Source organism: Bufo gargarizans, chromosome 7, assembly GCF_014858855.1.
Source record: "Bufo gargarizans isolate SCDJY-AF-19 chromosome 7, ASM1485885v1, whole genome shotgun sequence".
Classification (NCBI taxonomy): Eukaryota; Metazoa; Chordata; class Amphibia; order Anura; family Bufonidae; genus Bufo; species Bufo gargarizans.
In genome coordinates, this window is record NC_058086.1 from 63527145 (window position 1) to 63554006 (window position 26862).

At 45.6% G+C, this 26862-nt stretch overlaps 1 protein-coding gene across 1 annotated transcript in view; it reads right to left on the bottom strand.

Moving 5' to 3' along the window:
- CACNA1E (calcium voltage-gated channel subunit alpha1 E) overlaps nucleotides 1-26862 on the bottom strand; it is a 611438-nt gene that overhangs the window by 35780 nt on the left and 548796 nt on the right. The window contains 3 exon segments of the mRNA XM_044301096.1: nucleotides 23853-24018; nucleotides 25368-25459; nucleotides 26338-26403. Coding sequence (XP_044157031.1) covers nucleotides 23853-24018; nucleotides 25368-25459; nucleotides 26338-26403 — 324 coding nt within the window.

Sequence of the window (26862 nt, forward strand, 5' to 3'; positions counted from 1 at the left end):
GAGATATTCGCGCCCGCCATATTCTTTTACATTATGAAGAACTTTGACCCATGACACATCCATCAGGTGGTACAGGACAGCCAATTGAGACATTTCAGCACATGGACACACCCCCTACCCTATAAAAAAACCTGATGTGGCCGCCATTTTACATTCAGTGTTTTCCCATTGTAAGGAGAGGTTGCTTTCCCTCCGGGATTCATGGATGTGCACTGGAACCCCCCGGATTGTGGTAGGACATATGGTTTCTGATTTGGTGCCGCCGAGCACTTGTTATTGCCTACCACATCTATGCTTTTTGCTTAACTTTAATAATTACATTTATTTTCATTTAGATGGATATCTTTTCCATTCACACGTCCGCAAAATGGGTCCGCATCCGTTCCGCAATTTTGCGGAACAGGTGCAGACCCATTTATTTTCTATGGGGCCGGAATGTGCTGTCCGAATCCACATTCGCGGATCCGCACTTTCGCATCCATGCTTCAGTTTCCGCAGAAAAAAGAACATGTCCTATTCTTGTCCGCAATGGCAGACAAGATTAAGCATTTTATATTAAAGCGCCGGCGATGTGCGGTCCGCAAATTGCGGAATGCACATTGCCAGTGTCCGTGTTTTGCGGATCCGCAAAACACTTACGGACGTGTGAATGGACCCTCATAGTAACATTATTAAAGGTTACGTTTCATCTTTATGTATATTCTAATGGATTGCCTTCCTTGTACAATGTTATAATATACAAACCGGATTCCAAAAAAGTTGGGACACTAAACAAATTGTGAATAAAAACTGAATGCAATGATGTGGAGATGGCAAATGTCAATATTTCATTTGTAATAGAACGTAGATGACAGATCAAACATTTAATCCGAGTAAATGTATCATTTTAAAGGAAAAATACGTTGATTCAAATTTTCACGGTGTCAACAAATCCGCAAAAAGTTGGGACAAGTAGCAATAAGAGGCTGGAAAAAGTAAATTTGAGCATAACGAAGAGCCTAAAGACCAATTAACACTAATTAAGTCAATTGGCAACATGATTGGGTATAAAAAGAGCTTCTCAGAGTGGCAGTGTCTCTCAGAAGCCAAGATGGGTAGAGGATCACCAATTCCCACAATGTTGCGCAGAAAGATAGTGGAGCAATATCAGAAAGGTGTTACCCAGCGAACAACTGCAAAGACTTTGCATCTATGATCATCAATTGTGTATAACATCATCCGAAGATTCAGAGAATCTGGAACAATCTCTGTGCGTAAGGGTCAAGGCCGTAAAACCATACTGGATGCCGTGATCTCCGGGCCCTTAAACGGCACTGCACCACAAACAGGAATGCAACTGTAAAGGAAATCCCAGAATGGGCTCAGGAATAGGGATGAGCGAACTCGAACTGTATAGTTCGGGTTCGTACCGAATTTTGGGGTGTCCGTGACACGGACCCGAACCCGGACATTTTCGTAAAAGTCCGGGTTCGGGTTCGGTGTTCGTCGCTTTCTTCGCGCTTTTGTGACGCTTTCTTGGCGCTTTTTGAAAGGCTGCAAAGCAGCCAATCAACAAGCGTCATACTACTTGCCCCAAGAGGCCATCACAGCCATGCCTACTATTGGCATGGCTGTGATTGGCCAGAGCACCATGTGACCCAGCCTCTATTTAAGCTGGAGTCACATAGCGCCGCCCGTCACTCTGCTCTGATTAGCGTAGGGAGAGGTTGCGGCTGCGACAGTAGGGCGAGATTAGGCAGATTAACTCCTCCAAAGGACTTGATTAACTGATCGATCTGCAGCTGTGGATCATTGAGCTGCTGATCCTCAATTGCTCACTGTTTTTAGGCTGCCCAGACCGTTTGTCAGTCACATTTTTCTGGGGTGATCGGCGGCCATTTTGTGTCTTGTGGTGCGCCAGCACAAGCTGCGACCAAGTGCATTTAACCCTCAATGGTGTGGTTGTTTTTTGGCTAAAGCCTACATCAGGGTGAAGCTGTCACACCAAGTGCATTTAACCAGCAATAGTCTGTTTATTTTTTGGCCATATACTACATCAGGGGCAAGCTGCGCCTGTCACCAAGTGCATTTAACCCTCAATGGTGCGTTTGTTTTTTGGCTAAAGCCTACATCAGGGTGAAGCTGTCACACCAAGTGCATTTAACCAGCAATAGTCTGTTTATTTTTTGGCCATATACTACATCAGGGGCAAGCTGCGCCCGTCACCAAGTGCATTTAACCCTCAGTAGTGTGGTTGGTCAAGCTGTGACACCAAGTGCATTTAACCAGCAATAGTCTGTTCATTTTTTGGCCATATACTACATCAGGGGCAAGCTGCGCCCATCACCAAGTGCATTTAACCAGCAATAGTGTGGTTATTTTTTGGCCATATCCCAGTCTAATTCTGTCACTAAACCCATACCTGTCACCCAGCGCCTAAATACTAGGCCTCAAATTTATATCCCGCTAAATCTCTCGTTACCGCTGTCCTGTTGTGGCTGGGAAAGTTATTTAGTGTCCGTCAAAGCACATTTTTTGTTCTGGGTTGAAATACAATTCCCAATTTAGCAATTTAAAAATTTAGTGGTTTCTGCTGTATCAGAGCTATTTGAAATCTATCCCTAAAAGGGTATATAATATTCAAGGTGCACATAGGGTCATTCAGAATAACTTCACACACCCGCTACTGTGCATTTCCAAGTCTAATTCTGTCACTAAACCCATACCTGTCACCCAGCGCCTAAATACTAGGCCTCAAATTCATATCCAGCTAAATCTGTCGTTAGTGCTGTAGCTGGGCGAGTTATTTAGTGTCCGTTCAAGCACATTTCTTGTTCTGGGTTGAAATACAATTCCCAATTTAGCAATTTCATAATTTAGTGGTTTCTGCTATATCAGAGCTATTTGAAATCTATCCCTAAAAGGGTAGATCATATTGAAGGTGCACATAGGGACATTCAGAATAACTTCACACACCCGCTACTGTGCATTTCCAAGTCTAATTCTGTCACTAAACCCATACCTGTCACCCAGCGCCTAAATACTAGGCCTCAAATTTATATCCAGCTAAATCTGTCCTTAGTGCTGTAGCTGGGCGAGTTATTTAGTGTCCGTTCAAGCACATTTCTTGTTCTGGGTTGAAATACAATTCCCAATTTAGCAATTTCATAATTTAGTGGTTTCTGCTATATCAGAGCTATTTGAAATCTATCCCTAAAAGGGTAGATCATATTGAAGGTGCACATAGGGACATTCAGAATAACTTCACACACCCGCTACTGTGCATTTCCAAGTCTAATTCTGTCACTAAACCCATACCTGTCACCCAGCGCCTAAATACTAGGCCTCAAATTTATATCCAGCTAAATCTGTCGTTAGTGCTGTAGCTGGGCGAGTTATTTAGTGTCCGTTCAAGCACATTTCTTGTTCTGGGTTGAAATACAATTCCCAATTTAGCAATTTCATAATTTAGTGGTTTCTGCTATATCAGAGCTATTTGAAATCTATCCCTAAAAGGGTATATAATATTCAAGGTGCACATTGGGTCATTCAGAATAACTTCACACACACCCGCTACTGTGTATTTCCAAGTCTAATTCTGTCACTAAACCCATACCTGTCACCCAGCGCCTAAATACTAGGCCTCAAATTCATATCCAGCTAAATCTGTCGTTAGTGCTGTAGCTGGGCGAGTTATTTAGTGTCCGTTCAAGCACATTTCTTGTTCTGGGTTGAAATACAATTCCCAATTTAGCAATTTCATAATTTAGTGGTTTCTGCTATATCAGAGCTATTTGAAATCTATCCCTAAAAGGGTAGATCATATTGAAGGTGCACATAGGGACATTCAGAATAACTTCACACACCCGCTACTGTGCATTTCCAAGTCTAATTCTGTCACTAAACCCATACCTGTCACCCAGCGCCTAAATACTAGGCCTCAAATTTATATCCAGCTAAATCTGTCCTTAGTGCTGTAGCTGGGCGAGTTATTTAGTGTCCGTTCAAGCACATTTCTTGTTCTGGGTTGAAATACAATTCCCAATTTAGCAATTTCATAATTTAGTGGTTTCTGCTATATCAGAGCTATTTGAAATCTATCCCTAAAAGGGTATATAATATTCAAGGTGCACATTGGGTCATTCAGAATAACTTCACACACACCCGCTACTGTGTATTTCCAAGTCTAATTCTGTCACTAAACCCATACCTGTCACCCAGCGCCTAAATACTAGGCCTCAAATTTATATCCTGCTAAATCTCTCGTTAACGCTGTCCTGTTGTGGCTGGGAAAGTTATTTAGTGTCCGTCAAAGCACATTTTTTGTTCTGGGTTGAAATACAATTCCCAATTTAGCAATTTCATAATTTAGTGGTTTCTGCTATATCAGAGCTATTTGAAATCTATCCCTAAAAGGGTATATAATATTCAAGGTGCACATTGGGTCATTCAGAATAACTTCACACACACACGCTTCTGTGCATTTCCAAGTCTAATTCTGTCACTAAATCCATACCGGTCACCCAGCGCCTAAATACTAGGCCTCAAATTTATATCCTGCTAAATCTCTCGTTAACGCTGTCCTGTTGTGGCTGGGAAAGTTATTTAGTGTCCGTCAAAGCACATTTTTTGTTCTGGGTTGAAATACAATTCCCAATTTAGCAATTTCATAATTTAGTGGTTTCTGCTATATCAGAGCTATTTGAAATCTATCCCTAAAAGGGTATATAATATTCAAGGTGCACATTGGGTCATTCAGAATAACTTCACACACACACGCTTCTGTGCATTTCCAAGTCTAATTCTGTCACTAAATCCATACCGGTCACCCAGCGCCTAAATACTAGGCCTCAAATTTATATCCCGCTGAATTTGAATACAATACATTGGGCCAAATAATATATTTGTTGTTGTGGTGAACCATAACAATGAGAAAAACATCTAGTAAGGGACGCGGACGTGGACATGGTCGTGGTGGTGTTAGTGGACCCTCTGGTGCTGGGAGAGGACGTGGCCGTTCTGCCACATCCACACGTCCTAGTGTACCAACTACCTCAGGTCCCAGTAGCCGCCAGAATTTACAGCGATATATGGTGGGGCCCAATGCCGTTCTAAGGATGGTAAGGCCTGAGCAGGTACAGGCATTAGTCAATTGGGTGGCCGACAGTGGATCCAGCACGTTCACATTATCTCCCACCCAGTCTTCTGCAGAAAGCGCACAGATGGCGCCTGAAAACCAACCCCATCAGTCTGTCACATCACCCCCATGCATACCAGGGAAACTGTCTCAGCCTCAAGTTATGCAGCAGTCTCTTATGCTGTTTGAAGACTCCGCTGGCAGGGTTTCCCAAGGGCATCCACCTAGCCCTTCCCCAGCGGTGAAAGACATAGAATGCACTGACGCACAACCACTTATGTTTCCTGATGATGAGGACATGGGAATACCACCTCAGCATGTCTCTGATGATGACGAAACACAGGTGCCAACTGCTGCGTCTTTCTGCAGTGTGCAGACTGAACAGGAGGTCAGGGATCAAGACTGGGTGGAAGACGATGCAGGGGACGATGAGGTCCTAGACCCCACATGGAATGAAGGTCGTGCCACTGACTTTCACAGTTCGGAGGAAGAGGCAGTGGTGAGACCGAGCCAACAGCGTAGCAAAAGAGGGAGCAGTGGGCAAAAGCAGAACACCCGCCGCCAAGAGACTCCGCCTGCTACTGACCGCCGCCATCTGGGACCGAGCACCCCAAAGGCAGCTTCAAGGAGTTCCCTGGCATGGCACTTCTTCAAACAATGTGCTGACGACAAGACCCGAGTGGTTTGCACGCTGTGCCATCAGAGCCTGAAGCGAGGCATTAACGTTCTGAACCTGAGCACAACCTGCATGACCAGGCACCTGCATGCAAAGCATGAACTGCAGTGGAGTAAACACCTTAAAACCAAGGAAGTCACTCAGGCTCCCCCTGCTACCTCTTCTGCTGCTGCCGCCTCGGCCTATTCTGCTGCTGCCGCCTCGGCCTCTTCCTCCGCCTCTGGAGGAACGTTGGCACCTGCCGCCCAGCAAACAGGGGATGTACCACCAACACCACCACCACCACCTCCGTCACCAAGCGTCTCAACCATGTCACACGCCAGCGTTCAGCTCTCCATCTCACAAACATTTGATAGAAAGCGTAAATTCCCACCTAGCCACCCTCGATCCCTGGCCCTGAATGCCAGCATTTCTAAACTACTGGCCTATGAAATGCTGTCATTTAGGCTGGTGGACACAGACAGCTTCAAACAGCTCATGTCGCTTGCTGTCCCACAGTATGTTGTTCCCAGCCGGCACTACTTCTCCAAGAGAGCCGTGCCTTCCCTGCACAACCAAGTATCCGATAAAATCAAGTGTGCACTGCGCAACGCCATCTGTAGCAAGGTCCACCTAACCACAGATACGTGGACCAGTAAGCACGGCCAGGGACGCTATATCTCCCTAACTGCACACTGGGTAAATGTAGTGGCAGCTGGGCCCCAGGCGGAGAGCTGTTTGGCGCACGTCCTTCCGCCGCCAAGGATCGCAGGGCAACATTCTTTGCCTCCTGTTGCCACCTCCTCCTTCTCGGCTTCCTCCTCCTCTTCTTCCACCTGCTCATCCAGTCAGCCACACACCTTCACCACCAACTTCAGCACAGCCCGGGGTAAACGTCAGCAGGCCATTCTGAAACTCATATGTTTGGGGGACAGGCCCCACACCGCACAGGAGTTGTGGCGGGGTATTGAACAACAGACCGACGAGTGGTTGCTGCCGGTGAGCCTCAAGCCCGGCCTGGTGGTGTGTGATAATGGGCGAAATCTCGTTGCAGCTCTGGGACTAGCCAATTTGACGCACATCCCTTGCTTGGCGCATGTGCTGAATTTGGTGGTGCAGAAGTTCATTCACAACTACCCCGACATGTCAGAGCTGCTGCATAAAGTGCGGGCCGTCTGTTCGCGCTTCCGGCGTTCACATCCTGCTGCTGCTCGCCTGTCTGCGCTACAGCGTAACTTCGGCCTTCCCGCTCACCGCCTCATATGCGACGTGCCCACCAGGTGGAACTCCACCTTGCACATGCTGGACAGACTGTGCGAGCAGCAGCAGGCCATAGTGGAGTTTCAGCTGCAGCACGCACGGGTCAGTCGCACTACAGAACAGCACCACTTCACCACCAATGACTGGGCCTCCATGCGAGACCTGTGTGCCCTGTTGCGCTGTTTCGAGTACTCCACCAACATGGCCAGTGGCGATGACACCGTTATCAGCGTTACAATACCACTTCTATGTCTCCTTGAGAAAACACTTAGGGCGATGATGGAAGAGGAGGTGGCCCAGGAGGAGGAGGAGGAGGAGGAGGAAGAGGGGTCATTTTTAGCACTTTCAGGCCAGTCTCTTCGAAGTGACTCAGAGGGAGGTTTTTGGCAACAGCAGAGGCCAGGTACAAATGTGGCCAGCCAGGGCCCACTACTGGAGGACGAGGAGGACGAGGATGAGGAGGAGGTGGAGGAGGATGAGGATGAAGCATGGTCACAGCGGGGTGGCACCCAACGCAGCTCGGGTCCATCACTGGTGCGTGGCTGGGGGGAAAGGCAGGACGATGACGATACGCCTCCCACAGAGGACAGCTTGTCCTTACCCCTGGGCAGCCTGGCACACATGAGCGACTACATGCTGCAGTGCCTGCGCAACGACAGCAGAGTTGCCCACATTTTAACCTGTGCGGACTACTGGGTTGCCACCCTGCTGGATCCACGCTACAAAGACAATGTGCCCACCTTACTTCCTGCACTGGAGCGTGATAGGAAGATGCGCGAGTACAAGCGCACGTTGGTAGACGCGCTACTGAGAGCATTCCCAAATGTCACAGGGGAACAAGTGGAAGCCCAAGGCCAAGGCAGAGGAGGAGCAAGAGGTCGCCAAGGCAGCTGTGTCACGGCCAGCTCCTCTGAGGGCAGGGTTAGCATGGCAGAGATGTGGAAAACTTTTGTCAACACGCCACAGCTAACTGCACCACCACCTGATACGCAACGTGTTAGCAGGAGGCAACATTTCACTAACATGGTGGAACAGTACGTGTGCACACCCCTCCACGTACTGACTGATGGTTCGGCCCCATTCAACTTCTGGGTCTCTAAATTGTCCACGTGGCCAGAGCTAGCCTTTTATGCCTTGGAGGTGCTGGCCTGCCCGGCAGCCAGCGTTTTGTCTGAACGTGTATTCAGCACGGCAGGGGGCGTCATTACAGACAAACGCAGCCGCCTGTCTACAGCCAATGTGGACAAGCTGACGTTCATAAAAATGAACCAGGCATGGATCCCACAGGACCTGTCCGTCCCTTGTCCAGATTAGACATTAACTACCTCCCCATAACCATATATTATTGGACTCCAGGGCACTTCCTCATTCAATCCTATTTTTATTTTCATTTTACCATTATATTGCGAGGCTACCCAAAGTTGAATGAACCTCTCCTCTGCCTGTGTGCTAGGCCTAAATATATGCCAATGGACTGTTGCAGTGGTGGCTGACATGAAGCCTGATTCTCTGCTATGACATGCAGACTAATTCTCTGCTGACATGAAGCCAGATTGTCTGTTACGGGACCTCTCTCCTCTGCCTGGGTGCTGGGCCTAAATTTATGACAATGGACTGTTGCAGTGGTGGCTGACGTGAAGCCTCATTCTCTGCTATGACATGCAGACTGATTCTCTGCTGACATGAAGCCAGATTGTCTGTTACGGGACCTCTCTGCTCTGCCTGTGTGCTAGGCCTAAATATATGCCAATGGACTGTTGCAGTGGTGGGTGACGTGAAGCCTCATTCTCTGCTATGACATGCAGACTGATTCTCTGCTGACATGAAGCCAGATTGTCTGTTACGGGACCTCTCTCCTCTGCCTGTGTGCTAGGCCTAAATATATGCCAATGGACTGTTGCAGTGGTGGCTGACGTGAAGCCTCATTCTCTGCTATGACATGCAGACTAATTCTCTGCTGACATGAAGCCAGATTGTCTGTTACGGGACCTCTCTCCTCTGCCTGGGTGCTGGGCCTAAATTATGACAATGGACTGTTGCAGTGGTGGCTGACGTGAAGCCTGATTCTCTGCTATGACATGCAGACTGATTCTCTGCTGACATGAAGCCAGATTCTCTGTTACGGGACCTCTCTCCTCTGCCTGTGTGTGCTGGGCCTAAATATATGCCAATGGACTGTTGCAGTGGTGGCTGACGTGAAGCCTCATTCTCTGCTATGACATGCAGACTGATTCTCTGCTGACATGAAGCCAGATTGTCTGTTACGGGACCTCTCTCCTCTGCCTGTGTGCTAGGCCTAAATATATGCCAATGGACTGTTGCAGTGGTGGCTGACGTGAAGCCTCATTCTCTGCTATGACATGCAGACTAATTCTCTGCTGACATGAAGCCAGATTGTCTGTTACGGGACCTCTCTCCTCTGCCTGGGTGCTGGGCCTAAATATATGACAATGGACTGTTGCAGTGGTGGCTGACGTGAAGCCTGATTCTCTGCTATGACATGCAGACTGATTCTCTGCTGACATGAAGCCAGATTCTCTGTTACGGGACCTCTCTCCTCTGCCTGGGTGCTGGGCCTAAATATATGACAATGGACTGTTGCAGTGGTGGCTGACGTGAAGCCTGATTCTCTGCTATGACATGCAGACTGATTCTCTGCTGACATGAAGCCAGATTGTCTGTTACGGGACCTCTCTGCTCTGCCTGTGTGCTAGGGCCTAAATATATGCCAATGGACTGTTGCAGTGGTGGCTGACGTGAAGCCTCATTCTCTGCTATGACATGCAGACTGATTCTCTGCTGACATGAAGCCAGATTCTCTGTTACGGGACCTCTCTCCTCTGCCTGTGTGTGCTGGGCCTAAATATATGCCAATGGACTGTTGCAGTGGTGGCTGACGTGAAGCCTCATTCTCTGCTATGACATGCAGACTTATTCTCTGCTGACATGAAGACAGATTCTCTGTTACGGGACCTCTCTCCTCTGCCTGTGTGTGTGCTGGGCCTAAATATATGCCAATGGACTGTTGCAGTGGTGGCTGACGTGAAGCCTCATTCTCTGCTATGACATGCAGACTGATTCTCTGCTGACATGAAGCCAGATTCTCTGTTACGGGACCTCTCTCCTCTGCCTGTGTGTGTGCTGGGCCTAAATATATGCCAATGGACTGTTGCAGTGGTGGCTGACGTGAAGCCTCATTCTCTGCTATGACATGCAGACTAATTCTCTGCTGACATGAAGACAGATTCTCTGTTACGGGACCTCCCTCCTCTGCCTGGGTGCTGGGCCTAAATATATGCCAATGGACTGTTGCAGTGGTGGCTGACGTGAAGCCTCATTCTCTGCTATGACATGCAGACTAATTCTCTGCTGACATGAAGACAGATTCTCTGTTACGGGACCTCTCTCCTCTGCCTGGGTGCCGGGGCCTAAATATCTGAGAATGGACTGTTCCAGTGGTGGGTGACGGGAAGCCAGATTCTCTGCTATGGAACCTCTCTCCAATTGATTTTGGTTAATTTTTATTTATTTAATTTTTATTTTAATTCATTTCCCTATCCACATTTGTTTGCAGGGGATTTACCTACATGTTGCTGCCTTTTGCAGCCCTCTAGCTCTTTCCTGGGCTGTTTTACAGCCTTTTTAGTGCCGAAAAGTTCGGGTCCCCATTGACTTCAATGGGGTTCGGGTTCGGGACGAAGTTCGGATCGGGTTCGGATCCCGAACCCGAACATTTCCGGGATGTTCGGCCGAACTTCTCGAACCCGAACATCCAGGTGTTCGCTCAACTCTACTCAGGAATACTTGCAGAAACCATTGTCAGGGAACACAATCCACCGTGTCATCCGCCGTTGCCAGCTGAAACTCTACAGTGCAAAGAAGAAGCCATTTCTAAGCAAGATCCACAAGCTCAGGCGTTTTCACTGGGCCAGGGATCATTTAAAATGGAGTGTGGCAAAATGGAAGACTGTTCTGTGGTCAGACGAGTCATGATTCGAAGTTCTTTTTGGAAATCTGGGACGCCATGTCATCCGGACCAAAGAGGACAAGGACAACCCAAGTTGTTATCAGCGCTCAGTTCAGAAGCCTGCATCTCTGATGGTATGGGGTTGCATGAGTGCGTGTGGCATGGGCAGCTTGCATGTCTGGAAAGGCACCATCAATGCAGAAAAATATATTCAGGTTCTAGAACAACATATGCTCCCATCCAGACGTCATCTCTTTCAGGGAAGACCCTGCATTTTTCAACAAGATAATGCCAGACCACATTCTGCATCAATCACAACATCATGGCTGCGTAGGAGAAGGATCCGGGTACTGAAATGGCCAGTCTGCAGTCCAGATATTTCACCTATAGAGAACATTTGGCGCATCATAAAGAGGAAGGTGCAACAAAGAAGGCCCAAGACGATTGAACAGTTAGAGGCCTGTATTAGACAAGAATGGGAGAGCATTCCTATTTCTAAACTTGAGAAACTGGTCTCCTCGGTCCCCAGACGTCTGTTGAGTGTTGTAAGAAGAAGGGGAGATGCCACACAGTGGTGAAAATGGCCTTGTCCCAACTTTTTAGGGATTTGTTGACACCATGAAATTCTGATTCAACATATTTTTCCCTTAAAATGGTACATTTTCTCAGTTTAAACTTTTGTTCCGTGATTTATGTTCTATTCTGAATAAAATATTAGAAGTTGGCACCTCCACATCATTGCATTCAGTTTTTATTCACGATTTGTATAGTGTCCCAACTTTTTTGGAATCCGGTTTGTACTTTCTATGTTAGAGGGTATATTATAGTGCATTTGTATTGTGCCGCAGTTGTGTGCGGTTCTGCTGCGATACTGCAGGTATATAGGGGGACAAGCGTTATTGGAACAAATAATTTCTACTGGTGTGATATACCAGTCGCCCCCCAAAAAAACTGATTGAAGCGGGGTGTTATATACCAATATACTTTATTTATAGTGCATTTGCGCATGCGCGTACGGAAAAATTATATTGCCGATATTTCGCATTGAAAAAAATAATGAATGGAATCGCAAATTCGAATAATACATCTGGTATGTCACTGTCCATGTTGTGGGACTATTTGTGCACTTCTAGTAATTATTTCTAGGCTGCAAATATGAGCTGAAGGTTTTTCAGGTTCGCCTGCCATTAAAATGAATGGGACCCGCCGCGAACTTGCGGTTCGCGAACATTTGATCGATTTGCGCAATTGCGTTCGTGAACCGTCCCGGAAGATGTTCGTCCATCACTACCTGTACTACATGCACTGTATTGTTCCCTACCTGTAATACATGCACTGTATTGCTCCCTACCTGTAATACATGCACTGTATTGTTCCCTACCTGTAATACATGCACTGTATAGCTCCCTACCTGTAATACATGCACTGTATAGCTCCCTACCTGTAATACATGCACTGTATAGCTCCCTACCTGTAATACATGCACTGTATAGCTCCCTACCTGTAATACATGCACTATAATACATGCAGTGTATTGCTCTTTACCTGTAATACATGCACTATAATACATGCACTGTATTGTTCCCTACCTGTAATACATACACTGTATAGCTCCCTACCTGTAATACATGCACTGTATAGCTCCCTACCTGTAATACATGCACTGTATTGTTCCCTACCTGTAATACATGCACTGTATAGCTCCCTACCTGTAATACATGCACTGTATAGCTCCCTACCTGTAATACATGCACTGTATTACTCCCTACCTGTAATACATGCACTGTATAGCTCCCTACCTGTAATACATGCACTATAATACATGCAGTGTATTGCTCTTTACCTGTAATACATGCACTATAATACATGCACTGTATTGTTCCCTACCTGTAATACATGCACTGTATTGTTCCCTACCTGTAATACATGCACTGTATTGTTCCCTACCTGTAATACATGCACTGTATAGCTCCCTACCTGTAATACATGCACTGTATAGCTCCCTACCTGTAATACATGCACTGTATAGCTCCCTACCTGTAATACATGCACTGTATTACTCCCTACCTGTAATGTATGCACTGTATTGCTCCCTACCTGTAATACATGCACTGTATTGCTCCCTACCTGTAATACATGCACTGTATAGCTCCCTACCTGTAATACATGCACTGTATTGCTCCCTACCTGTAATACATGCACTGTATAGCTCCCTACCTGTAATACATGCACTGTATAGCTCCCTACCTGTAATACATGCACTGTATAGCTCCCTACCTGTAATACATGCACTGTATTGCTCCCTACCTGTAATGTATGCACTGTATTGCTCCCTACCTGTAATACATGCACTGTATAGCTCCCTACCTGTAATACATGCACTGTATTGCTCCCTACCTGTAATACATGCACTGTATTGCTCCCTACCTGTAATACATGCACTGTATAGCTCCCTACCTGTAATACATGCACTGTATAGCTCCCTACCTGTAATACATGCACTGTATAGCTCCCTACCTGTAATACATGCACTATAATACATGCAGTGTATTGCTCTTTACCTGTACTAATACATGAACCAGAGCTATCGGTCAGTGTTCATTGATTCTCTATCTGCAGCACAACAGCTGTAATAACTGAATCTTATCTTTTCAACAATAGTCAACATGTAATATTTATTGCCTGCAAAAATCCATATTTAATGAATCTCCGGCTGTAAATATTCCACTGATGTGAGCTTCCTTAATCCCTTATTACATAATTGAACATGTCAATGTTTTCTCCAAATGTTATTTAACTGGGATAAAAGTTTCCAGGCAGCTGTCTGTCATCCCCAATGTAATAAAGTAGGGTAACTACGGATCACTTAGCAAAAACTGCAAGCACCGACCTTAGAGGCCTAATCGGTACCAAACAGGAAGAGGTTTCACACACATATTACCCTAATTTATGTAATTCTCAGCCTTTCCCTCAGCTTTATTTGTATGACAAGAACACCAAAGAGAGAATCCCTGTGCCATGAGGCTCTGCACATAAGTGCACCCTGCATCGCGGTGCGGACTAGAGATGAGCGAAGTTTTGTAAAATTTGATTCGGCTGCTTTGCCGAATTTTACAAAAAATCTGCTTTGTAACTAATTACTTTGTCACGAAGCGCATTTCTTTGCAAGTAGTGGGTGCAATGACAGGGAACGGCGATTGAGCCACCCTCCGTCTTTGTACCCCTCAGATGCCGCGTTCATAAATTAACGAGGCAACTGATATACATAAAATAGTGTCAAATGTAAAAAACTAAAAAACTTTCTGATCCATTTGCTCGCTTGCGAAATCTCATGCGACCCAAGATTACGTCATCACGCTGGCCGGCGACGCTTACGGGATTTTGGAAGCAGACAACTGTGTGAATACATTCTAACATAATATATCAGTTTTGCCTGAATTGGTATGTGTCACAGGACACCGGCGACACGCGTCCTTCCCCTTGCACCGCCGACGTTCTGTTCCTCTCCTGCAGCCGCAGGAGGCACCCTTTGCGCAGAGCAGGGAGCCGCTCGGTGTCTGCGCTGCCATGGCAACGGAGGATGGAGCGCGCCCGTCTGAACGCTCCTTCTATATGCGGCTGGCATCCTCTGTTGCCAGGATACCTGTGTGGGCTGACACTCGGCACTCAGCTATCAGTCCTGGGACAGGTCATGTGGCGCTGGCCACGTCACATGACCTTAGCCCTTCAGTATATAAGCAGGCACCCTGCTGGCCACAGGTTGCCTGTGATATTGTTTATATAGGCTCCTGATACTTTGCTCCATTACTCTTGAATTTGACCGACGGCTAGTAATTTGCCACGCTCCTGCTTCTCCCTTGTACTCTGACGCGACCTCCAGGTTTGACCTCCAGCTTGTTATTGGTATTGTCTTTGCATCTCCCTCGTAGTTTGACGTGACCTCTTGTTGTGACCTTTGCTGTTTTATTGACCCTGCTGAACGCTCCTGTCGCCGCACACCGCCTGTTGCTTGTCTCTGCTTTTCTCTGTCCCTCCCGCACTTACACAAATTAGAGATCGCCGCCCAGTTGCGCTCCGTCGCCTAGGACGGGTAAGTGCAAGTAGGCAGGGAAAGGGGCTCGGGTGGCAGACTAGTGGGTGCACGCTCTCCCTCTCTCCTTCTGGGGCGGCGTGACAGTATGTTTTCCAAAATCAGTTTTTTTCTTTCTTACTCCTTGTCCTTCATAGTCTGTCTGTGTATATATCCATGATCCATCTATCGACTCTATCTACCTAGACCTATGGTGCCCCTCAGCTCTTTGATATTCCAGTGTTGGCCACACCCATTAGTGATATGTGGTCAAATCTGAGATGTAAAAATCCCCCCACCCCTCATTCAGAGCCGGGAAGACATTCCTTAGTAGTAATAGGCCTAAAGGTGGCCATACACATACGATTCAAGTAGACCAAAATGGCAGATTACGGCCATTCCAGCTGACTGTCGTTTAAAAAACCAGTGTGAACAAGCATCCGTGATCGCAGATTCTTGTCTGCCAAAAATGTAATCTGCAATGCTGCAAAAGTTTGGCCGTTCATCGGCTAAAACCGCATGTTGATGGCATGATCAGCTAAATTCAGCCAATAAATTGCCATTGTGCTCAAGCACCAGGGACTTGTTCATTATCCCAAATGTATGGCCAGCTTAAGCCTTTACAAGGCTTCCAGGCCTATCTGTCACAACCAGACAGCTGAGAAGCTCTGAAAGAGGCCTTTCAGAACCTCTTTGAGTTTCTGTGTTGTGGTATTCAGCTCCTCCTCTCCTTAGCCTCTCTCAGCTGTCATGTGTTGGACTAATTGCTTCCCTTTAAATTCTTCCCCAGAAGGCTTTTCTGGGCGGCTTATATTTCTTCCTGGAGTGTGTGTGCATGCCCATCTGGTTCTCCTCTCCTCTACAAAGTTAAGTGTTATACTGTTATCTGTTATTTTCTGTTTGCTGGATCCCAGGTGACCTTGACTCCCACCGTGTCTGGTGTAGGGAGCCGGTGGTTGTGTCCCCTCACTATTGTAGGGTGCTCAGGGGTTATATAGTCAAGGTACGTGGATATGCATACCTCCACCATTCGGATCTATGCATAGGTTAAGCAGCCAGGGAAAGTGCCAGGTCTTCTACAGGGGTCTCCCTTTTGTTCCTTAGCTGTTGGATCCAGCGAGTCATTTATGCATGTTGTTTTGCCTTGTTACCTGTACACATTCCGTGACATTATAAGCCGCCAAAACCGTCTTAAGCATGGATCCGGTTTCACTTTTGGCTGAACGCTTCCAGGGTCTTTCATTGGAGGTAGCTGACCTCCGTAAGACTTTTTCTCAGCTTCAAGTGACCGGTTCAGCTTGTGTTCATGGAGCTTGTTCTGAGCCTAAGATCTCGCTCCCGGATACGTTCTCCGGGGGTAGTGAGAATTTTGTGCGTTTTAGAGAGGCTTGCAAACTCCATTTTCGCCTTCTTCCCCTTTCCTCTGGAGATGAGGAACGGAGGGTGGGGATCATTATATCGCTGCTCAGAGGTAACGCTCAGTCCTGGGCCTTTTCGCTGCCGGAGGGGGCACGGCCTCTCCGTTCAGTGGATGAATTCTTTTTAGCCCTGGGTCAGATATATGATGATCCGGATCGTATTGCTCTGGCGGAGTCTAGACTACGTCTCTTATGCCAGGGTAAACAATCCGCAGAAATATACTGCTCAGAATTTCGGAGATGGGCAGCTGATACTGGTTGGAATGATGCTGCACTCCGAAGTCAATTTTGCCATGGTCTTTCAGAGGGATTGAAAGATGCATTTGCCTTTCATGAAAGGCCTATTTCTTTGGACTCTGCTATGTCTCAGGCCGTTCGTATTGACAGGCGTCTTAGAGAGAGAGGAGAGATCTCTCCTTCCTGTCATACTCGGTCCCAGCGGTCACATTCTGTGCGCAGGGGTCTCAGTCGCTGTCAGCCCCTTCTGAGCAGGAGCCCATGCAGCTGGGGTTGATTGCTTCTGACAATAGAAGATTCAGCCCGCATGGGACGGTTTGTTTTTGTTGTGGAGGTATTAATCATTTGGCAAATATTTGTCCCTCTAGGAGATTCAGGCAGTTCTCTGGGTATAATAAAGAAACAAAGAGGAAAAAATCTTTGAAAAATGTTCCGTCTGTTACTATTGGCAGGGTTGAGGCGGAAATTGAAGGTTTTCCGTTTGCTTGTAGTTCCCGTTTTGTCCTGCCGGCTAGGGTGGCGCTAGAGAGCAAGAACATTTTTGGATAGTGGAGCAGCGGTCAATCTCATTGATAATCAATTTGCGATAACTCATGGTTTCCAGGTGTGCGCTTTGAGAAAGGATATTCCTGTTTTTGCTATCGATTCCGCTCCACTTTCTCAGAAATCATTAAAGGGCATAGTTCACAATATCCGTTTGATTGTGAGTGATGCTCATGTTGAGGATGTGTCATGTTTCGTCCTTAGCGGTTTGCCCACCCCTCTGGTGTTGGGGCTGCCCTGGCTCACTAAGCATAACCCCACCATTGATTGGCAAGCGAAGCAAATAAATGGTTGGAGTGACTTTTGCAGAGAGAATTGCCTCATGACATCTGTTTCTGAGGTTGCTACTAAGACTATACCATCTTTTCTCTCTGAATTTTCGGATGTCTTCTCTGAGAGTGGAGTTCAGGATTTGCCCCCGCACAGGGAGTACGATTGCCCTATTAATCTCATCCCAGATGCCAAGCTGCCTAAATCTCGTTTATACAATCTTTCCCAACCTGAGAGGATCGCTATGCGTGCTTATATCTCTGAGAGTCTGAGAAAAGGACACATACGACCCTCGAAGTCACCTGTTGCCGCTGGTTTTTTCTTTGTTAAGAAAAAAGATGGTTCTCTGGATTTCAGGGAGCTGAACAATATCACAATTCGTGACCCTTATCCGCTTTCTCTGATCCCGGACCTATTTAACCAGGTTGTTGGGGCTAAAGTCTTTTCCAAATTAGATTTAAGAGGGGCATACAACCTGGTCAGGGTCAGAGAAGGGGACGAATGGAAGACGGCCTTCAATACCCCTGAGGGCCATTTTGAAAACTTGGTTATGCCTTTTGGTTTGATGAATGCCCCAGCCGTTTTTCAGCATTTCGTGAACAGCATTTTTTATCATTTGATGGGAAAATTTGTATTGGTGTATTTGGATGACATTTTGATTTTTTCTCCCGATTTCAAAACTCATAAGGAACATTTACGTCAGGTCTTGCTCATTCTGCGGGAGAATAAATTATATGCGAAACTGGAAAAATGTGTGTTTGCGGTTCCAGAGATTCAATTTCTGGGGTTTCTTCTCTCCGCTTCTGGTTTTCGCATGGACCCCGAGAAGGTCCGCGCTGTGCTTGAGTGGGAGCTTCCTGAGAATCAAAAGGCGCTGATGCGTTTTTTGGGCTTTGCCAATTATTACAGGAAGTTCATTTTGAATTATTCTTCTATTGTTAAACCACTCACTGATATGACCAGAAAGGGGGTAGATTTTTCTTCTTGGTCAGTAGAGGCGCGTAAGGCTTTTTCTGATATCAAGGAGAGTTTTGCTTCCGCTCCCATTTTGGTGCAACCTGATGTTTCGTTACCCTTCATAGTTGAGGTTGATGCTTCTGAGGTGGGTGTGGGGGCGGTCTTGTCTCAGGGTTCCTCTCCTGCCAATTGGCGACCGTGTGCCTTTTTCTCAAGAAAACTCTCCTCCGCAGAGAGAAATTATGATGTGGGAGATAGGGAATTGTTGGCCATCAAGTTGGCTTTTGAGGAATGGCGCCATTGGCTAGAGGGAGCCAGACACCCTATTACCGTATTTACTGACCATAAAAATCTGGCCTACTTGGAGTCAGCCAAGCGTCTGAACCCGAGACAGGCCAGATGGTCGTTGTTCTTTTCTAGGTTTAATTTTGTTGTCACGTTCCGCCCTGGAGTTAAGAATGTGAAGGCAGATGCCCTGTCACGTTGTTTTCCGGGAGGCGGGAATTTTGAAGACCCAGGTCCCATTTTGGCTGAAGGTGTGGTGGTCTCTGCTCTTTTTCCTGAATTGGAGGCAGAGGTGCAGGCAGCCCAGTCAGAGGCTCCTGATCTTTGTCCTCCTGGGAGGTTGTTTGTGCCTCTCACTTTAAGACACAAGATTTTTAAAGAACACCACGATACGGTCCTTGCTGGGCACCCGGGGGTAAGAGCCACACTGGATCTCATCGCTCAGAGATTCTGGTGGCCTGCGCTTCGTAAGTCGGTTGAGGGTTTTGTGGCAGCCTGCGAGACTTGCGCTCGTGCCAAAGTCCCTCATTCACGGCCATCAGGTCCTCTCCTTCCCTTACCCATTCCTTCCCGTCCTTGGACACATCTGTCCATGGACTTCATAACGGACCTGCCTCGTTCCTCGGGGAAGACTGTGATTCTGGTGGTGGTGGACCGTTTTAGCAAAATGGTGCATTTCATCCCTTTTCCTGGTTTGCCCAATGCTAAGACGCTGGCGCAGGCATTTGTTGATCACATTGTCAAATTGCACGGTATTCCTTTAGACATAGTCTCTGATAGGGGCACGCAGTTTGTTTCCAGATTCTGGAAGGCTTTCTGTTCTCGCTTGGGGGTTCGGTTGTCATTCTCTTCTGCATTCCACCCGCAGTCGAATGGTCAGACAGAGCGCGTCAATCAGAATCTGCGTACATATCTGCGTTGTTTTGTGGCGGAGAATCAAGAGGATTGGTGTTCTTTTTTGTCCCTTGCTGAGTTTGCTTTAAATAACCGTCGTCAGGAGTCCTCTGATAAGTCACCATTTTTTGGTGCATATGGGTTTCATCCACAGTTTGGGACTTTCTCGGGAGAGGGGTCTTCTGGTTTACCTGATGAGGACAGATTCTCCTCGTCTTTGTCATCTATTTGGCAAAAGATTCAAGATAATCTAAAGAGCATGAGTGAGAGATATAAGCGTGTGGCTGATAAGAGACGTGTGCTTGGTCCGGACCTGAATGTTGGTGATCTGGTGTGGTTGTCTACCAAGAATATCAAATTGAAGGTTCCCTCCTGGAAGTTGGGTCCTAGGTTTATTGGGCCTTACAAAATCCTGTCTGTCATCAATCCTGTTGCATACCGTCTTGATCTTCCTCAGACTTGGAAGATCCATAATGTTTTTCATAAGTCCTTATTGAAACCTTATGTTCAACCCATTGTACCCTCGCCTTTGCCTCCTCCTCCGATTATGGTTGATGGGAATCTTGAATTTCAGGTCTCTGGGATTGTGGATTCTCGTCTTGTCCGCGGTTCTCTTCAGTACCTTGTTCACTGGGAGGGGTATGGTCCTGAGGAGAGGATGTGGGTCCCAGTGACGGACATTAAAGCCTCTCGTCTCATCAGGGCTTTCCATAGGTCCCATCCTGAGAAGGTGGGTTCTGAGTGTCCGGAGTCCACTCGTAGAGGGAGGGGTACTGTCACAACCAGACAGCTGAGAAGCTCTGACAGAGGCCTTTCAGAACCTCTTTGAGTTTCTGTGTTATGGTATTCAGCTCCTCCTCTCCTTAGCCTCTCTCAGCTGTCATGTGTTGGACTAATTGCTTCCCTTTAAATTCTTCCCCAGAAGGCTTTTCTGGGCGGCTTATATTTCTTCCTGGAGTGTGTGTGCATGCCCATCTGGTTCTCCTCTCCTCTACAAAGTTAAGTGTTATACTGTTATCTGTTATTTTCTGTTTGCTGGATCCCAGGTGACCCTGACTCCCTCCGTGTCTGGTGTAGGGAGCCGGTGGTCGTGTCCCCTCACTATTGTAGGGTGCTCAGGGGTTATATAGTCAAGGTACGTGGATATGCATACCTCCACCATTCGGATCTATGCATAGGCTAAGCAGCCAGGGAAAGTGCCAGGTCTTCTACAGGGGTCTCCCTTTTGTTCCTTAGCTGTTGGATCCAGCGAGTCATTTATGCATGTTGTTTTGCCTTGTTACCTGTACACATTCCGTGACACTATCACTGCTACAGATGTAGCCGCGCTAAACTTGATGGTTAACGCATGAAGTAAACAATGGCAAGAAAATGTTAATTTACTTTTTTAATGGCTTTCAATGGCTTTTGTCTCAACTGTGCATGTCATCAGAGTCAATTTTAGCTTGGCTACAGCTGTATATTCCAATGCAGATGGCAGCACTGTATTGGAATATACAGAATTTTCTATTCGTAATGGAATAAATTCTATTACTGAATAGAAATGGCAGTCTGATGTTATTAGGTGTAAGAAAAGGAGCAAAAAGTAAAAAAAATTTTTGCAAATATTAAAAAAATAAAATAAATTAAGCATTCAAATAGCCGCTTTTCCCCAAAATGAAAATAAAAATAAACATTAAAAACTAAACAGGCATCATCACATGTAAAAACGCCTGTATTATTAAAATATTAAAACATGTTTCTTAATCTCCTATTAGGTCTCAAAAAGGGGGGAAGGTAAAAAAAGGTTTGTACAAATTTTAAATTGTTTTTAAAAATATATAAGCGTTTAAATCACCCCCCTTTTCCCAAAATTAAAATAAATAAGTAATAAAAATAAACATCATAGGCATTATCACATGTGAAAACGCCTGTACTATTAAAATATTAAAACATGTTTCTTAAGGCCTCATGTACACGACCGTTGTGTTCCGTTCCGCAAAATGGGGCTCCGTTGTTCCGTGATCCGTTTCTGTTTTTGTTTCCGTGTGTCTTCCTTTATTTTTGGAGGATCACCAGACATGAAGGAAAGTAAAAAAAAAATCTAAGACAGGTTTGCCATGCAAATGATAGGAAAAAAACGGACGCGGACGCACGGACGCGGATGACAATCTTGTGAGCCTCCGTGTTTTTTAGCGGTACCATTGACTTGAATGGGTCCGCAAACCGTTTTCCGCAAAAATAATAGGACAGGTTATATTTTTTTGACAGAGTGGAACCACGGATTACGGACAAACGGTGCATTAGCTGAGTTTTCAACGGAAAGTCAATGGGTCAGCAGAAAATCATGAAAAACTGCACAACGGACATGGAATAAAACAACGGTCGTGTGCATGTGGCCTTAAGGTGGATTTAGACGCACAAATAATCATCCAGATGATTGGGAATGGCCGTCTAAATGTGCCACCAATCACCCAATGAATAAGCAAAATGCTTGGTCATCGGGTGGTCCTGTTGCACGTGCAGACACCACCGATCATGGTTTCTGGGCGGCAAATCGTGCAGTCTAAACAACGATCTGCTGCTCAGAAACCATGATTGTGTATGAGGATAAGGGATCGCTACAGTGATCCCCCGTCCTCATACAGTGAAGGAGATCGCTGCATGTAAATGCGTGGTCTCCTTCACTGAACGAGCAGCCGACTGTCGGGAAGGAACGCTTCCTTCGTGACTATCGGCTGCTCAGTCGGTCATCTAAATCCACCTTAAATCTGTACAAACCCGTTGAAGTCAGATAAGGTCGATAATTCAACGCTTTTCGAATGCATGTTCTTTACAGTATGTATAGTCATCAAAAGGCAAACACAAAGTGCTGTAATATTGTATGTATTCTCAGTATGGAGTAGGTTCCACATTATAATATGTGTATTCAACTTTTAAGAGGCACAAGTTCTTGGATAACGTGTTTACGTCTGACAAAAAAGTAAGTACATATTATGTGAAAGAAGCAATAGACGCGTGAATAACCTCAGTAAGAGCCGCTGTACTTTCCTTTAGTGCCAAACAAAATAGGCCTGTAATTTGACTGTCGAACACTTTTAAAGATAGCTGAAGAGCAATTATCATTATCAGACATTTTCAAATGTCATTGGTTGTGAACTATGGGCCTAACCCTGAATATCATTTCCGATAAACATGCAACTGAGTGGAAAGAATTTAGGAAATTGTAACTGTCGCTAAAGCCCCCCTATCTGGAGGTATTGTTTTCTCTACCAAAGCATGCATAATATAGAGCAAATGTAATTATATGGAGCTTATTTTTAGGAGGAGTTTGTTTTCCACGTCACTGAGGCATTAGCTGGGTTAACTATTGGTTACCTGGGCTAAAAAACAAAGATATGTGATAGTTATACCATACTGTACATTTGTTTTTGCAACTTTGTGCATATAATAGGAGAAGAATGCATTCTGGACAGGATTATAGGGAAGCTACCATGGACCTCCACCACCTTGGGCATCTAGGTTGCACCCAACTCTACAGCCCAAGTGGTTTCTTTTGATTTGGATGTTCAAAGACTACCAGTTCAGAAAAGCAGGGTATTGAAATGGTGCAAGGGAGCTGCTTATATGGATAGTGCATACACCGCTTATTTCAGTGACTCATTCCTTCATTGACTTGGATGTCTCTATAACTCCCATAGGTTTTAGAGGAGAGGACAACATGCACAGTTTTAAATTAGAGGGGCAAAGGTTTAAAAGTAATATAAGGAAGTATTACTTTACTGAGAGAGTAGTGGATGCATGGAATAGCCTTCCTGCAGAAGTGGTAGCTGCAAATACAGTGAAGGAGTTTAAGCATGCATGGGATAGGCATAAGGCTATCCTTCATATAAGATAGAGCCAAGGGCTATTCATAGTATTCAGTATATTGGGCAGACTAGGTGGGCTAAATGGTTCTTATCTGCCGACACATTCTATGTTTCTATGTTTCTATATGATGATGACAACATGCACATATGACCACCTTTCCTACATGTGGTTCTGATAGGATATTATGTGGGGTCTTGGTCCCCGAGGTGGGAGAGGGGCCTCCACCCAATAATATTACAGTTCAGTCTAAACCAAAACAAAAATTTTTTTTTTTTTACAATAACAGAAAATGTATGTAATGAACAATATAAGCAACACCAGAGGAGACTTACCAGAAATGAGCAAAAGAAGATGAAGGAAACAAAATAGACATAGGCCAGGTCAGTCCCACAACGTTCATTCTCGTTTTGCCCAGAGGGTGCAGTGGTGTCTGGCTCGCAACCCTTATCACCGAGACATGATAACATGATCTCCTGCCAGGCTTCACCTGTGGCACTCCTGCCAACAAAATATTAGTTAGTGAGGTTAATTACATTTTTATAACATCAGTGCCCACAATCAATATCAACTTACAATTTTTATTTATCATTGTCACGAATTTACCTGTCCGGGCTCCATCTGGCTTCGGTGTGTGTCCCAGTGATGTGGTTGTGTCCCTAGCAACAAAGCGCAATGCTCTGTTTCTCCCTGCAACGTGCGTATGCTGGGAAAAATGGGAAAGATGGGGGGTGGGCTAAGTTACAGCGCAGCTGCCAGTTACTGTGAAACTTGCAAATTGTCCTATGGAGCGCCAAGTTCATGGACCTATCAGGTTCTGATCCAGGGACTCTGCCAGTGAAAGTTCTTGACTCCCTAGCTGTGCTCCCAGCTCCAGTTCTGTGTGTGCTTTTGGGTTGTTCGTATATTTGACCTCAGCCTGCTTTTGACCACTCTCTACCTCATGATTTGGTACTCCATTTCCTGTCTGGTTGTGATCTCGGCTTGTCTATTTGACTACCCTCCGTCCAGGGGCGGATTTGGTCATAGACCGTACATGGAAATTTACCGGTGGGCCGATGCCCAGGGGGCCATCTGGGCCCTCCTCACAGCAAGCCATTGGAAGTTTTTGGGGATGTATTTTGTGCTGCTGGCAGTATGTTATGATGAACTGTGGTATTTGGCTCTGTTGGAGTTATATAATGTTCCACAATATGGTATTGCTGGCTCTGCCTTCTATCAATTTGGACACGAATACAAAACGGGGCCACTTTTAGTATTTTTTCCAGGGCCACTTTAAGTTTCCAGTCTGCCCCTGCCTCCGTCTCTTGGTTTGGTACTGTATCATCCACCTGGTTCCAACCCATTTCTGTACGGCTCTGCTTTTGTGTTGTTTTTGTCACTATGTAGAGTAGGGAACGTCGGCCAGTTGCGGACTTACCACCTAGGTATTGAACTTACCACCTAAGTCTTGAACTGCAAGTAGGCAGGGAAAGCGAATGGGGTTACAGTAAGGGCTCACTGTCTGTGTCTTCCCTACCAACTGCCGTTACAACCATCTTCCATACAACCCTAATAAACCAGGCATTCAAAGTTGCGGTATTTACATACATGTAAATAAAAACAGCAATGAAAGGGGAGCATGCCATGCATGCATGCATGGAGTGCTTTCCATCACTTCGGGGTCCCATTCTGGAGATAGGAGTGGGTACCGGTGGTGGAACGAGCAACTATCTGATATTGATGGCATATCCTAGCAAAAGCAATGCAATAATACATACTTCCAACATTTTTAGTGCTGGTGTTAACAAAAACATAAGAAAAGTAACAACAATCATAATTGGACAATGTGAAAATCTAGGAATACCAACCTGAAGAGGAGCATAAGGGAACTGAAGAAACTCCTGAAGTTATTGTGTCTGTTAATATGGCTGTCCTCTTCTAGACGGATGTTTCCAAACACCTAAACACACAAGACACATAAGTCAATACTTACTTACAGGTTTGGTTAAGCTGCAAATGTAGTGGTCACTTGTGGTCAGATATACTTTATTAAAAGGTTGCAGCCCTGTGTGGTTTTTACAACCTATAAAATAGCAGATTCTTTTTTCTTCCCATAACCCTTAGAACTGTGGGCAGATGCATTTCATACATAATCTAAAGACTTCTTCAAACATTTATTTCCTAAGCACACAATCATTAGATATAATGAATAGAATATTAATGTTATAGCAAGTAAATCGTAATTGCGCAACCACCAAATTGTTGTAATGGCATCTCCCCCGTTGCTTCAAGAGGCTCATTTGCATGTATCAAAACATAATTTTTCTCGGCAATGAGGACACATATGAACATGGGACCAATACAGATGCCTTCAGCTGCCAAGCGCACATGGAACAGGTCAGCCAGTGTCATAGGTACAGAACTGCTGACAGATGCCCTTTAACAGTTTCTCTGCTTGCCGCTCTTTACATACAGACAACATGTTCTAGAGCAGGAGGAGCTGGGCAGACTAATATATAGTTTTGTGGGAAAAGATTCAGTATAACTTGTACTTTACTGATTGAAATCCCTGCTGTATCTGTGCAAACAAGTCCAGTGGGTGGTCCAAATGAATGACTGACAATCCATCCATGATCATTCAATCCCTAGTAGGAAAGCCCATAGGACCCATAAGCACAGAAAGAGTGGGAAATTCTATTTGATACAGCTTATCTTGAATCTTTTCTCATAAAACTAAATATCAATCTACTCTGCAAATCTTGCACTATAAAATGATGCCAGTAGATTAGACAGCGTTTCAAGGTGATAAAAAGACATATGACTGGATAATAGACTCACCTGCATGCCAATAATGGCATAGATGAAGAACAGCATTGCAATCAAGAGACAGACGTACGGCAGAGCCTGAAAGGAAATGTATACATTTATTTTATGAATATTATGAAAAACCATGACAAATCAGAGACATAACTTGGTCCTCGGTACAAAATCTTGTACAAATGACCCATATTGGGGTCAAAAAATAACTCAATGTACCTGTAGAGAATGTCAACATGAGAATGGCAGCGACAAGCAACATAGTGTTAGGAGATAAAGGATAGCATAAAGGGTGTCAGATCTGATTTTTGGCCCATAATTGATATAACATTGAACATAAGCTTTTACCGGTCTTATGTGTGGCAACAAGCTTGATGGCTAGTCTTACAAGGAGGCAATCAGGCTTAAAGGGAACCTGTCACCAGGATTTGGGCCATAGAGCTGGGGACATGGGCTGCTAGATGGCCGCTAGCACATCTGCAATACCCAGTCCCCATAGCTCTGTGTGCTTTTATTGTGTTAAAAAACCGTTTTGATCCATATGCA